This window comes from Coregonus clupeaformis, chromosome 9 (genome assembly GCF_020615455.1).
Source record: "Coregonus clupeaformis isolate EN_2021a chromosome 9, ASM2061545v1, whole genome shotgun sequence".
Taxonomy (NCBI): Eukaryota; Metazoa; Chordata; class Actinopteri; order Salmoniformes; family Salmonidae; genus Coregonus; species Coregonus clupeaformis.
In genome coordinates, this window is record NC_059200.1 from 34,215,952 (window position 1) to 34,231,087 (window position 15,136).

The window sequence follows — 15,136 nt, forward strand, 5'->3', positions numbered from 1 at the left end:
TGTTATGATGTGGGGGTGCTTTGCTGGTGACACTGTCTGTGATTTATTTAGAATTCAAGACGCACTTAACCAGCATGGCTACCACAGCATTCTGCAGCAATACGCCACGCCACCCCATCTGGTTTGCGCTTATTGGGACTGTCATTTGTTTTTCAACAGGACAATTACCAAAAACACACCTCCAGGCTGTGTAAGGGCTATTTGACCATGGAGAGTGATTGAGTGCTGCATCAGATGACCAGGCCTCCACAATCACCCTACCTCAACCCAATTGAGATGGTTTGGGATGATTCAATATGTGTTATTTCATTAGCTTTAAATTTGCAGATTTTCTCTCAACCCCATAGCAAGGTATGTAGAATTGCAGAAAATGTGCTTTAAAACAGCTAAATGTTGTCACCCGGGCCAACAGGAGGGCCTCTAACATTTTCGGTCGGCGACCGCACCATTGGCCTCACACATGGCCACGCCCACACCATGCCCACCACCTAAGCCCAATTTTGATCCAGAAAAACCCCTGCTTGCTATTCAACACATGAAGCAGACAGGAGAATTTGATGATGAGGTTAATCTGCTGTTCTGTCCCTCTCTGTCTGTGGTTCAGTCTAAAGAGTGTGTGTACACTGCAATACAGTACTCAGCATCTTTCTGCAATGTAGTGCCTACAAATAAATAATTTGGTATTCCTTTGAATTAATCCATTTTTACCACCTTTGGGAAGTTGGTACAATTCTAAGCAAGTAACGTTTATGCCACACTACAAATTAATCCTTTTGAATTCATTCACCTGCTCCTTGGGTAGCCCATGTCAACCTTGTTGACCCATAATTAGCCCCACCATGGTTCTTGGAGCTGATGGTAGCTGATTGACATGACCGGGACAAAGCTTCTGGGTTACACATGTAAGCAGATAAGTCCTGTTATAAGGTGGTTATAGATGTGTAGACTATGAAGAAAGAGGAATAAAAAATGAGTGAAAGCTCTGAGTCATTGACTCTCCCCTCGGTAAACCAGTGTGTGTGTCTCTCTCTCTCCGGTAGAGACGCTGGGGGTCTGTTTTGTCGGGAGACGTGCCAATTGTCTCAGAGGATGATCTGTCCCAATCCCCATCATCAAGCCCCGGGGCAAAGAGGAGTTTATTTCTGAGCGAAAATTGGGAGAAAAGCGCTCCAAAGCAATCTTTATCGCTTTTTTGTTTTTACGTAATTAGCTGTGGTGGCGCATCAGCACATCAGTTTGTTCACTTTTAAATGTGCTTCTCCCTTTTTCTCTCTCTCTCTTTCTCTCATTTCGGCTCATTTTTGTAGGGGCTTCCCAGCTTGTCTCACTGACAAAGCTTTCGGTAGATAAAGGCTAAAACTTGCCTGGTCTCTTTATACCGTTGTCTCGTAATGCTCGCTGTCTGATTGCGTTGAAACATACCCCCTGATGCATATTTTTTTTCCTACACTGTGAGTGTGCATTTCAGACAGAGCTGTATTCTGTTCTATCTACAAGGTCAAATATGTGAAAGCAGTATGGGACTATTACTGCTTGATACAGACAGGCAGCACTGGAGCACTACAAAAACAGCTGTTAGCCTTTCTGAGATTCATACAGTGCAATGTCACCATTTCACTAGCTCATCCACCAGCCACTAGCAACCACAGTAGCAAAACTACTCTTTCTAGCGACCAGTAGGTAGATATTGGACTTTATTAGCCAAGATCTGATATTCTAATGTGTATGGTAATGGTTCAACATTAAGTAAGCAAGTACATTAAAAAATCTTAACATTAGGATTTTGTCATGTATTTCCTTCACTGGAGGGGACTGCCACTAGAAGATACTTTACATAATTTCTCAGGGAAAAGCCTATCTTGAGATTTGAAAACGCTCATCATTTATTCAAGGTCACATTTGCGAAAGGTGGTCTGAGTGACTTATGCTTCTTGTGATTGTGAGGTTGTCCCACTGCTGCTTCATAGCATCTGTCTAGCTTTGAGTTTTGCCGTTGGGTTGATCCCCAGAGTATAAGATTATATGAAAAATACCTGTTGACCCCGGTTTGTCTATGTAAAGAAAAATATGAAAGAGATTTGCACACCTGGATTGTACAATATTGAATTTCAAGCCGATTTAATTCAAAACTGTAACTAGGCCACTCAAGAACATTCTATGTCGTCTTGGTAAGCAACGCCAGCGTATATTTGGCCTTGTGTTTTAGGTTATTGTCCTGTTGTAAGGTGAATATGTCTCCCAGTGTCTGTTGGAAAGCCGACTGAACCAGGTTTTCCTCTAGGGTTTTGCCTGTGCTTAGCTCTATTCCATTTATTTTAAAAAAAAATATGCGCTAGTCCTTGCCGATGAAAAGCATACCCATAACATGATGCAGCCACCACCATGCTTGAAAATATGAAGTGGTACTCAGTAATGTGTTGTGTTGGATTTGCCCCAAACATAACGCTTTGTATTCAAGACAAAAAGTTCATGCATGTTTTGGAATATTTTTATTCTGTGCAGGCTTCCTTCTTTTCACTCTGTCATTACAGTAACTACAATGTTGTTGATCCATCCTCAGTTTTCTCCTATCACAGCCATTCAACTCTGAAACTGATTTCAAAGTCACCATTAGCCTTATGTTGAAATCCCTTAGCAATTTCCTTCCTCTCCGGTAACTGAGTTAGGAAGGACACCTGTATCTTTGTAGTGACTGGGTGTATTGATACACCATCCAAAGTGTAATTAATAACTGCACCATGCTCAAAGGGATAGTCAGTCTGCTTCTTTTTTTTTACCCATCTACCATTAGGTGCCCTTCTTTGCGGGGTATTGGAAAACCTCTGGTCTTTGTGGTTGAATCTGTGTTTGAAATTCCCTGCTCGACTGAGGGACCTTACAGATAATTGTATGTGTGGGGTACAGAGATGAGGTAGTCATTCAAAAATCGTTTTTAAACACTATTATTGCACACAGAATGAGTCCATGCAATGTATTATGTGACTTGTTAAGCACGTTTTACTCCTGAACTTATTTAGGCTTTTTTTTTTTTTTTTTTTTTTTGGGGGATGGATCAGCTTAATATTGCAGATAGATTGCATCTTCTATCAATGTAATTGTCTGCATCACTTCCAATCCCCCATGTTTTTTTTTATTTTTTATATATATATTCCCCTTTATTACTTTTCAACCCCACCATCCTTTCCCTACTTGGAGTAAATTAGTGAACAACAACGCCCAGGCCTCTACTTCCGGTCTATACTTACTATCTACACCTTATGTACAGAGTTAATTTTACAATAATTCTATATCTATATATATATATATATATATATATATATATATATATATATATATATATATTTATTAATTTTTTGCTCCTGAACTTCTTCTACTCTCAACCTCTCCGATCATTTTCATGATGTCCATCCGGTTTGCTTCTAAATGCCATATCTTTCTAACTGTGCTCTTTCCCAAAAGCTCCCAACATACAACCTATACACCTATTATGGACACAGTATGCTTACATTATTAGCTATCTTTGTTATTATTTGTTAACTTATTTAGGCTTGCCATAACAAAGGGGTTGAATACTTATTGACTCAAGACATTTCAGCTTTTCATTTTTTATTAATTTGTAAAAAATAAAAATAAAACACTTTGGCATTATGGGGTATTATGTGTAAGCTAGTGACACAAAATCACAATTTAATCAATTTTAAATTCAAGCTGTGTAACACAACAAAATGTGGACAATGTAAACGGGTGTGAATACTTTCTGAAGGCCTGGGATCATAGATTACGCCTTATATTCAGATAGAGAGAGCTAAGCCTAGTTCATCAGGGACATACAGTGGGGGAAAAAAGTATTGAGTCAGCCACCAATTGTGCAAGTTCTCCCACTTAAAAAGATGAGAGAGGCCTGTAATTTTCATCATAGGTACACGTCAACTATGACAGACAAATTTAGAAGAAAAAAAATCCAGAAAATCACATTGTAAGATTTTTAATGAATTTATTTGCAAATTATGGTGGAAAATAAGTATTTGGTCAATAACAAAAGTTTCTCAATACTTTGTTATATACCCTTTGTTGGCAATGACACAGGTCAAACGTTTTCTGTAAGTCTTCACAAGGTTTTCACACACTGTTGCTGGTATTTTGGCCCATTCCTCCATGCAGATCTCCTCTAGAGCAGTGGTGTTTTGGGGCTGTCGCTGGGCAACACGGACTTTCAACTCCCTCCAAAGATTTTCTATGGGGTTGAGATCTGGAGACTGTCTAGGCCACTCCAGGACCTTGAAATGCTTCTTACGAAGCCACTCCTTCGTTGCCCGGGCGGTGTGTTTGGGATCATTGTCATGCTGAAAGACCCAGCCACGTTTCATCTTCAATTTCCTTGCTGATGGAAGGAGGTTTTCACTCAAAATCTCACGATACATGGCCCCATTCATTCTTTCCTTTACACAGATCAGTCGTCCTGGTCCCTTTGCAGAAAAACAGCCCCAAAGCATGATGTTTCCACCCCCATGCTTCACAGTAGGTATGGTGTTCTTTGGATGCAACTCAGCATTCTTTGTCCTCCAAACACGACGAGTTGAGTTTTTACCAAAAAGTTATATTTTGGTTTCATCTGACCATATGACATTCTCGCAATCCTCTTCTGGATCATCCAAATGCACTCTAGCAAACTTCAGACGGGCCTGGACATGTTTTTCTCATTTTGTCTGTCATAGTTGACGTGTACCTATGATGAAAATTACAGGCCTCTCTCATCTTTTTAAGTGGGAGAACTTGCACAATTGGTGGCTGACTAAATACTTTTTTTCCCCACTGTATGTAAACTTCTGACTTCAACTGTATGTCAGCTGCTAAACTGTCATAGCTTTGACTGTGCTGGCCTCAGTTCTGCTACAGTTAGCTGTGCTATGTTTTGCATGGCAGGGTTAGCTAGATTCTCCAGGACAGGCCAGAACAGAACTGGAGATCGAAACCTGTGTGTGTGTGTTTGTGTGTGTGTGTGTGTGTGTGTGTGTGTGTGTGTGTGTGTGTTTGTGTGTGTGTGTGTGTGTGCTGTAGGACAAAGGGCTCTCTGCCAAGCATTGACTCTCCACAGTATTCCTGCCAGAAATCTCACCTGTGTGTATTCATGTGTGTGTGTGAACATCTGCACACACTTTGCAGGGCTCACAGCCACAAAGGCTTGTTATAGCCTTCCTCCTCTCACGCTGTTTATTAATCCAACCCTGCGACACAAGCTTGCGATTATATCACTCCCTCACGCTCACACACACCCTTTCTCTGTCTCTTTCTCCCTCACACACTTTTTCTTCTTCTCGCACAAAGATGGTGTCATTCCTCCCTGCTGCCATTGAAATTGCTGTGACTGTCCTCATGCAGCAAGTGATGGAAAAACGAGGTCAGAGCTCTTAGAAAGCCCCTTGCTGTGCTGGGATCAGGCCTTATAAATCCCATATCAGAAAGACTCATAGATACTCCCTAGCCAGGGCGCGCTAACACATGCCCGTACATACATGCTCACGCATGTGCACACACACATATACCACACCACATTGCGTGCCTGCACGCACACACACACACCAGGCTCCCTGAGCTCCAAGGACCTCCCTCCACAAAGGGGGCTTTGATTCCTACCCACTGCCTGGGCTTGCCAAGTGGGTAGATGAGCCAGTGATGTCCCTATGCCTGCTATGGGCCAGACTATAAAGCTAGCCGTTATCCTACTGCAGACCAGACCATAAAGCTAGCCTTTAGAGTCCCATTTAAAACCATTTTGGGGATCCAACAAATCAACTACTCATTCAATTTAGACTTGAATCAGGCGAGTTAGTGCTGGGCTGGAACAAAAACATGCATGCACCCTAGTCCTCCAGGACCGGAGTTGCTCACTATAAAACCAGTTGTAGGGGTAAAGTGGTAAAGCCATGGTATTGTTCCAAACCCTCCGTATGCAGGTGGAGATACAGAGAGCCAGTGGATGGGGCGGGGTGGATGGACAGATGCTGAGCGCTCTTAATTGCCTGCTTTGATAGCGCAGGGCCAGGTGCTGTTGGTAGTATTAGAACATGAGGCATAAGTCCTGCAGGGACAGTGGGATCCAAATGATGTAATGGAATTGAGCTCTGTCTGAAAAATACTATAGCTAATAGCTGTGATACTAGAGCTACAGTACCTGTGATGTGAACTGCCTAAAGTTAGTCATTCACAGATGTGTAACGTGTCAAACGCCGTGTTGCCGTGTTGTCATCGGCTAAATGTTATGATTACCACACATTATGTATGTATGGGCAGTAGGCTGCTTTATAATGGACAGCTCATGGGCCACCTTAAGCTTGATTAAGACTCCATCTTCCCATGCCTTTCTGTCCTTTTGTTGACCTACGTGGCATCCATTTTGGCTCTGATACCCGCATACCTGACAGTTACCTGGTACATGGTACATCTAAAAGTGTGGTCACTGGGAGAAACTGTCACACGTGCTCCCGAGCAGTAGAGTCAAGGTCAGGTGATGGTTTTAGCACATGCATTATTGAACTAAGATTTTGACTAGTGTCAGGCCCTGAAGTACACTACATCTGATCCCATAGAGGTACACTGACGACTGGTTTTCCTCGAGCGTGCTGGCCTCTCCTTTAGTGACGACTGCAGTCTTTCTGTAGGAGAGTGCAGTGCACTTTGACTATTTTTCTGTAAATATTTAACTACGTTTGAGGCCCCAGATATTTCCTTCCCCTGTCCCGTTTTCATTGACCGTGCTTTTTAGGTATTTGTTACTTTGCCAACATCAGGAAGACTTTCTTTTTTTTGTGCGCTATAAATCTTTCAAATACACAATGAAGTTGGGCTTTTCAGAAATGTCAGTGGATGAAGGATTCCTCCCAAAATGTTGTGTATGTTTTAGTGTTTTAGACTTTGGCCTGGAAATTATCTAATTTCAACCATGAAATATTTTGAACAGAATTGTGTTGACCACTAAAATACACAGTAAAGATGCTCATTCCAGTCATTTTCATGGTGTAGTTGAAATTGAGCTTTTCACACAATGTTATGTGTTTTCATCCGCAGTTCACCTCTCATTGGGTGTTAGAGAAACCCTGTGCCAAATAATGCTCAATGCTGTAGTTGCTAGTCCAATTAACACTTTATGTTTGAAACTGCAGCACAGGAAACTGACCCATCTCATCCAAAAAGTTGACTCAAGTTTGCCAAAAAGCACCTGGAAGCACCTGGATGATCATCAAGACTCTTGGAAGAATGTTCTGGATGACATGTGTCCCATTATGCCTGGCGAAAACCAAACACTGCATTCCACATTAAGATCCTTATACCAACGGTCAAGCATGGTGGTGGTAGTATGATGGTTTGGGGATGCTTTGCTGCCTCAGGACCTGGACAACTTGCCTTAAAAGAAGGAACCATGAATTCTGCTCTGTATCAGATAATTCTACAGAAGAATGTCAGGCCATCCGGCTGTGAGCTGAAGCTGAAGCGCACCTGGGTCATGCAGCAAGACGATCCAAAACACACAATCAAATCTGCATGAAAATTGCTAAAAAGCAACAATTGAAGTTTTGGAATGGCCTAGTCAAAGTCCAGACCAAATCCCAATTGAGATGTTGTGGCAGGGCTTGAAACAAACAGTTTATGCTTGAAAACCCAAAAATGATGCTGAGATAAAGCAGTTCTGCATGGAAGAGTGGGCCAAAATTCCTCCACAGCGACGTGAGAGACTGATCAACAACTACAGGAAGTGTTTGGTCGGAGTCATTGCAGCTAAAGGTGGCACAACCAGTTATTGAGTGTAAGGGGGTAATTACTTTTTCACACAGGGGCATTGGGTGTTGCATAACTTTGTTTATGAAATAAATTAAATAAGTATGTAATTGTGTTATTTTTTCACTCAGGTTCCCTTTATCTAATATTAGGTTTTGGTTGAAGATCTGATAACATTCAGTATCAGAAATATGCATAAATAGAGAAAATTAGAAAGGGGGAAAATACTTTTTCACAGCACTGTATGTGCTGTAATTGATTTCCTATGAGTCTCTCCTCTCTCTCTCTCTCTCTCTCTCTCTCTCTCTTCCTCTCTTCCCTCTCCGTCTCTCTCTCTCTTTCACACTCTCTCAGCAAATGAAGGTAGCGTGTACAAGCACCTTGAGAGAGTTGAAGAGGGGGGCAGCAGCTACATTTTACATTTACGTCATTTAGCAGACGCTCTTATCCAGTGCGACTTACAGTTAGTGAGTGCATACAATTATTATTATTATTATTATAATATTGTTTTCATACTGGCCCCCCGTGGGAAACAAACCCACAACCCTGCCGTTGCAAATGCCATGCTCTACCAACTGAGCTACATCCCTGCCGGCCATTCCCTCCCCTACCCTGGACGACGCTGGGCCAATTGTGCGCCGCACCATGGTTTTGAAGCTAACCCATAAAACTGATGAAAACCTATGAGAAAGAGTTATATCCCAGTACCATAGTAGTAACAAAAGCAGAATATGAGCCCTGTAGCATGACCCACTTCCATAGTGACAATATTAACGTTATAACTAGGGCCTAACTGACTTCTCATTCTGTAAATTATCCCAAAAAATTGGGCCGGTGGTGGATTTGGATTCCATCTAGGCCACGGTGTTGGTCCTAAATCAGGAGCAAGGAATAGGCCCTGGAGAAATGCAGAGAGGAGGAGAGAAGAAAGAGGGAGATCAATTATTCACACTTAAAACGGCCCAGAGGAGTGGAGGATGGGGAAAGTGAGTGGAAGTGGCTAGCGGTAGCAGCTCATATGCAGTACACTTAAGAGACTATAAATGCCTGGAGATGGTGTACACAGAGGATTCATTGATGATTGAATGAGTGGCTCTTTGGCACCATGTAGCTAAGCACAACTGGCGTAGATTCCAGCAGTACATGATGCTCCTTAAAGTGGAACTGACAGCGTTTTAACTACTTTTCAGATATGAAACAAACAGAATCATATCAGTCAAAAATATCACATTCCCAGTGTATGCTTCAAAACCAACTTTATAAGAGGTCTTAAAAATAGGTTATATTTTACTCAAAATTCCATGACGTACAGTAATGCATTGTTGGCAGAATAGATGGATACAGTTTAATGCATGATTCATATACAGTATCTCACAAAAGTGAGTACACCCCTCACATTTTTGTAAATATTTGAGTATATCTTTTCATGTGACAACACTGAAGAAATGACACTTTGCTACAATGTAAAGTAGTGAGTGTACAGCTTGTATAACAGTGTAAATTTGCTGTCCCCTCAAAATAACTCAACACACAGCCATTAATGTCTAAACCGCTGGCAACAAAAGTGAGTACACCCCTAAGTGAAAATGTCCAAATTGGGCCCAATTAGCCATTTTCCCTCCCCGGTGTCATGTGACTCGTTAGGGTTACAAGGTCTCAGGTGTGAATGGGGAGCAGGTATGTTAAATTTGGTGTCATCACTCTCACACTCCCTCATACTGGTAACTGGAAGTTCAACATGGCACCTCATGGCAAAGAACTCTCTGAGGATCTGAAAAAAAGAATTGTTGCTCTACATAAAGATGGCCTGGGCAATAAGGAGATTGCCAAGACCCTGAAACTGAGCTGCAGCATAGTGGCCAAGACCATACAGCGGTTTAACAGCACAGGTTCCACTCAGAACAGGCCTCGCCATGGTCGACCAAAGAAGTTGAGTGCACGTGCTCAGGGTCATATCCAGAGGTTGTCTTTGGGAAATAGACATATGAGTGCTGCCAGCATTGCTGCAGAGGTTGAAGGGGTGGGGGGTCAGCCTGTCAGTGCTCAGACCATATGCCGCACACTGCATCAAATTGGTCTGCATGGCTGTCGTCCCAGAAGGAAGCCTCTTCTAAAGATGATGCACAAGAAAGCCCGCAAACAGTTTGCTGAAGACAAGCAGACTAAGGACATGGATTACTGGAACCATGTCCTGTGGTCTGATGAGACAAAGATAAACTTATTTGGTTCAGATGGTGTCAAGCGTGTGTGGCGGCAACCAGGTGAGGAGTACAAAGACAAGTGTGTCTTGCCTACAGTCAAGCATGGTGGTGGGAGTGTCATGGTCTGGGGCTGCATGAGTGCTGCCGGCACTGGGGAGCTACAGTTAATTGAGGGAACCATGAATGCCAACATGTACTGTGACATACTGAAGCAGACCATGATCCCCTCCCTTCGGAGACTGGGCCGCAGGGCAGTATTCCAACATGATAACGACCCCAAACACACCTCCAAGACGACCACTGCCTTGCTAAAGAAGCTGAGGGTAAAGGTGATGGACTGGCCAAGCATGTCTCCAGACCTAAACCCTATTGAGCATCTGTGGGGCATCCTCAAACGGAAGGTGGAGGAGTGCAAGGTCTCTAACATCCACCAGCTCCATGATGTCGTCATGGAGGAGTGGAAGAGGACTCCAGTGGCAACCTGTGAAGCTCTGGTGAACTCCATGCCCAAGAGGGTTAAGGCAGTGCTGGAAAATGATGGTGGCCACACAAAATATGGACACTTTGGGCCCAATTTTGACATTTTCACTTAGGGGTGTACTCACTTTTGTTGCCAGCGGTTTAGACATTAATGGCTGTGTGTTGTGTTATTTTGAGGGGACAGCAAATTTACACTGTTATACAAGCTGTACACTCACTACTTTACATTGTAGCAAAGTGTCATTTCTTCAGTGTTGTCACATAAAAAGATATACTCAAAGATTTACAAAAATGTGAGGGGTGTACTCACTTTTGTGAGATACTGTAATTCACCAATACATTTCTTGGTAGTCAAAAAAATATTGCTATCAAGTTGTAAATCACAGCTGGCATGGTACATTGTTTGCTGCCTCCACCCCTTCGGGATGCACTGTTTCAGTTTCAATTACTCAATATTTTGACTGTAACTGATGATCACAAGTCAGTCATAACATGGCTAATAGGCTAGCGCACGTGTCAAACACAAGGCCCGCGGGCCGAATAGGACACACAAGCGAGTATAAATGAGTCAACACTTCTAGATGGTGCAATTTCGAAATTTGGTTGTGCATCAGCAGTTTTTACTTGTTATGTCAGTCACTGATAGTCAGTCTGTCACGCCCTGGCTCTGGGGACTCTTATATGTTGAGCCAGGGTGTGGAGTTTCTATGTGTTATTTTCTATGTTGTGTTCTAGTTCGTGTTTTCTATGTTGGCCAGGGTGGTTCCCAATCAGAGGCAGCTGATTCTCGTTGTCTCTGATTGGGAACCATACTTAGGCAGCCTTTTGGCACTAGTTTATTGTGGGATCTTGTTCCGGAAGGTTTGTGTATTTAACCTAGGACTTCACGTATCGTTTATTGTTTTGGTTCGTTGTGTGTGCACTAATAAAAGTATGTACGCCTATCACGCTGCGCCTTGGTCCGCTTCATCATGTGTCAACGATCGTGACACAGTCAATTAGCCCATGCCAGCTAAATGTTTTTAGATTGCTAAGTTAGTTTAGCGGCCAGTTATCTAAACTTGTTATCTTGGTCGAATTACCGGCCGTCGGGCCCCTATTGATATTGTTAGTCAATCTCACTCAGATATCATATTAAAAACTGAAAACATATTTTTCCACCCTATGGCAAAATGTGTAGAATTGCAGAAATTAGCTGTAAAACAGCTCATTTTCTCCTCCGCCTCATGGCAAAATGTGTAGAATTGCATGAAATTTGTTATAAAAGTGCTAAATCTACTCTCTGCCCCCATGGCAAAATGTGTAGAATTGCAACAAACTTGCTGCCCCCATGGCAAAATGTGTAGAATTGCAACAAACTTGCTTTAAAACTGGAACATTTTATTTTCACCCCATGGCAAAATGTGTAGAATTGCATGAAATTAACTCTAAAATGATTTTATTTTTTATCTCTGCTGTCAAGACGGGGGCCACACATTTTTTGCTCGCAATGTGGGGGAGATGGGTGTGGATACACAGACCCGCGAGCTAACTTCGGTCCCTCATGATGGGTTCAGATTTTTGTGGCCCACACCCTCATCAAAGTTGCCCATCCTTGGCCTAGAGCAGGACTGCCCAACCCTGTTCCTGGAGAGCTACCGTCCTGTTTGGTTTTTGCTCCAACCCTAATCTAGCACACCTGATTCTAATAATTAGCAGGTTGATAAGATGAATCAGGTTAGTAACACCTGGGGTTGGAGCGAAAACCTACAGGAGGGTAGCTCTACAGGAACAGGGTTGGGCAACCCTGGCCTATAGTAACATAAACTAATGAAAATGCTATTATGTTCTTTTAAAAAATAAAGTATTATAACGTTACCTAAGACCTTCATAAACACAACCAAAGTATTATTATTCAGATAGCATATATGAAATGTATTTATTAGACTGTTAGAATGTTGACCCGTCATTCGCTAGAAGGGGAGTCCATCAAGGCCAGTCGTATGCTAATGGCGCCGTTCGACAACGTTCTCTAGTGGATCCTTATAGGCTGAAATCCTTATAGGTGGTTCTAGTGTTAAGTTCTCAAAATGACCTAGATAAAACATATCAGTGGTAACATAATAAGCACACAACACAACAGGTTATATAAATGTTTGAATAACTACCTTACTAACATTTGCAAATAATGGGAGTAATGATTAAATGGTGAGCAAACTGTTTGTAAATGCCTTATAAATGGTTTATTATTACTGAATGTTAATATAAAGTGATACCCTGGTTTGGGCTGTTAAATTGAACACAGGCCATATTTTGGTCTAAGCTTCAAGTTGAAGTAGTTTATTTGCTATTTGCAGATATTAAAGGTAATACATTAATTGAAATTCTTTGTTGGAGTTCGCTCACATATATTACATTACATACACAGTAAAGTTAACAGAAAACACATTACTTGTGTGTGGTAATGAATACATCGTCCAAGCAAAGTTCGTAAACATTCACTTGACTTTGCACCTCTCCCAGCGACACATCTCGGGTTTGCTAGCTAGAACTTCTAGTAGTTGATCCCAGCTTCACACAATGACAGATAGACAGACATATAAATGCAAATATCACACAAAAACACAGACATTGGATATTGCATCAATGAGTTCCCTTTTGACATTTGACAAATACATTTTCCTCACCATTTATTTTCATCGTCCTTTTCACAGCTCCCCCCAATTTCACAGACACGCCACCGCAGTACGTTGAGGCCAAGGAAGGGGGCAGCATCACCCTGAGCTGTGTGGCGTCTGGCAACCCCAAACCCTCCATCAGCTGGATCCGAGAGGGCGAGCCCGTGGGAGACAGCGACAAGTACAAGGTAGACCCCCGCGTCACCATTTCCTGTGTTTACCCCACCCACTTGGTATTCACGTATTGACAGCCCAATGAAGTCTAAGTAGTTATACTAAGCTCAGTGGGGATGGCCATGCTAGAAAGGACAACATTGGCTATATCATGCAAATTGTTGAGCAAGTCCAGGAGCGGTTCACATTATATGTGGGGATAATGTTAGAAGATAGATTACTGGTAAGCAAGACATTTGACCTGCCCCATCTGTTGTCTAGTCTATGGCTCTATTCATGGGATTGCATAGTCTGCTAGTTATCTGGAGACTTTCTATCCCATTCCATTTACAATTTTAAAGGGGAATTTCACGCTGGGGGACCCTGGGTTTGTTTTTATAATGTCCGAGGGATTTCTACATCAGTGAGATGTGTTTCACACATAATTGGCCACGAAAACTTCGCACGCTGAACGATACACCCTATGACGACTTGCGGTGTATTGGGGGGGGGGGGGAGTGCGATATCTGAAAATAAGTGTAGTCCTGCTTTGAGGCATTTAGCGAAGCCTCTATGTTATACCGATCACACTATACATTTTTTCCAGTCTCTGAAAGTCTACAATGGCGGTGATTCCTGCTCTGGCCCCATTCCTTTCCCAAGATGGGCTTTTTTGAAAGGGAGGTGGACACAACACATAATCCTCTTGGCAAAACTGAAAGAACTGACCAGACCGCAATGGCTTCAAGTGATTCCTCTCATCAACACAAATTCAACGATGGAGCATTTTTTAATGTTCTATTAGCTACATGGTGACATTAAACCATGCAGGTTTCAACCGGAATATAGCAAAGAGGATTCGAAACAAAGAGTTGGATTTAGCTCAGCTACAGCTGTGAGAATACATAATAAATCATTTGAAAACATTAATGTGGCAGTTGTTACCCATGTCAAAAAAACTGTACGTTATGATATTTACGCGATATGAGCCCAAATGTAAAGCAAGTGCGGCGCTAAGAGCGTTCAAATCTATGGGACAGCCCTTTTTGTGAAACCCGCAATATAGCTGTGTTCATATTTGCTCTTTGCGATGGGTATTCCTCAACCTATCAGAGTAAGATCAATGTGACATCGTATGGGAAAGTCCTAAGTGTGTTTCACGGTCATCTGACGTCTTTTGACTGAAATAAAAGGTTAAACGTTTTTCCTTCACTTCTGTCATTCAGATGTTTTCAGAGACACCAAAAAACATAGCAGGTTACAAAGTAGGGCTTCGTAGCTACGTTTTGATGTATGGGTTGTCAGGGATTCACGTTTCACCACCCCGATTTCCATGACGAGCGCTAGCTTGCTAGCTGTGTGGGAGTGCCTGACGCCGTTCGCTGAGCCGGGCGAGAGGCAGTGCTGCGCGGCATTGGCTATATTGTGCCAGCAGCAAATTTTGTGATTTATGTTGTTATTCTTTCAAGTAAAAACTACCAGAATTCAGTGGCTACAGCCCTACAATCGATAAAAACATAGCTAAGTACCAGTGAATTGAAAATGTGTCCCATCTATCTTTCTGTGCAGCTTTAAATAATAATAATAATATGCCATTTAGCAGACGCTTTTATCCAAAGCGACTTACAGTCATGCGTGCATACATTTTTGTGTATGGGTGGTCCCGGGGATCGAACCCACCACCTTGGCGTTACAAGCGCCGTGCTCTACCAGCCATTTCTCAAGCCATAGACTGGAAAAATAAGCCTTGAATGAACAGCAAAGTTGATACTGAGATTTCAAAACTTTTAAAACCATGACTAGAGAGACCCAACGAATACAGCAAAGAGCTGCTGTTTTTATGTGTAAGTTTTTGTTTAAGTTGTTATTCAG

General features: G+C 42.3%; 1 protein-coding gene across 1 annotated transcript in view; it reads left to right on the forward strand.

The window, feature by feature from the left end:
- Positions 1-15,136, forward strand: part of LOC121573938 (protein turtle homolog B-like) — a 195,656-nt gene that overhangs the window by 84,221 nt on the left and 96,299 nt on the right. Inside the window, exon 4 of the mRNA XM_041886349.2 lies at positions 13,148-13,299. Within this exon, the coding sequence (XP_041742283.2) occupies positions 13,148-13,299 (152 nt within the window). The remainder of the gene's footprint in view (positions 1-13,147; positions 13,300-15,136) is intronic.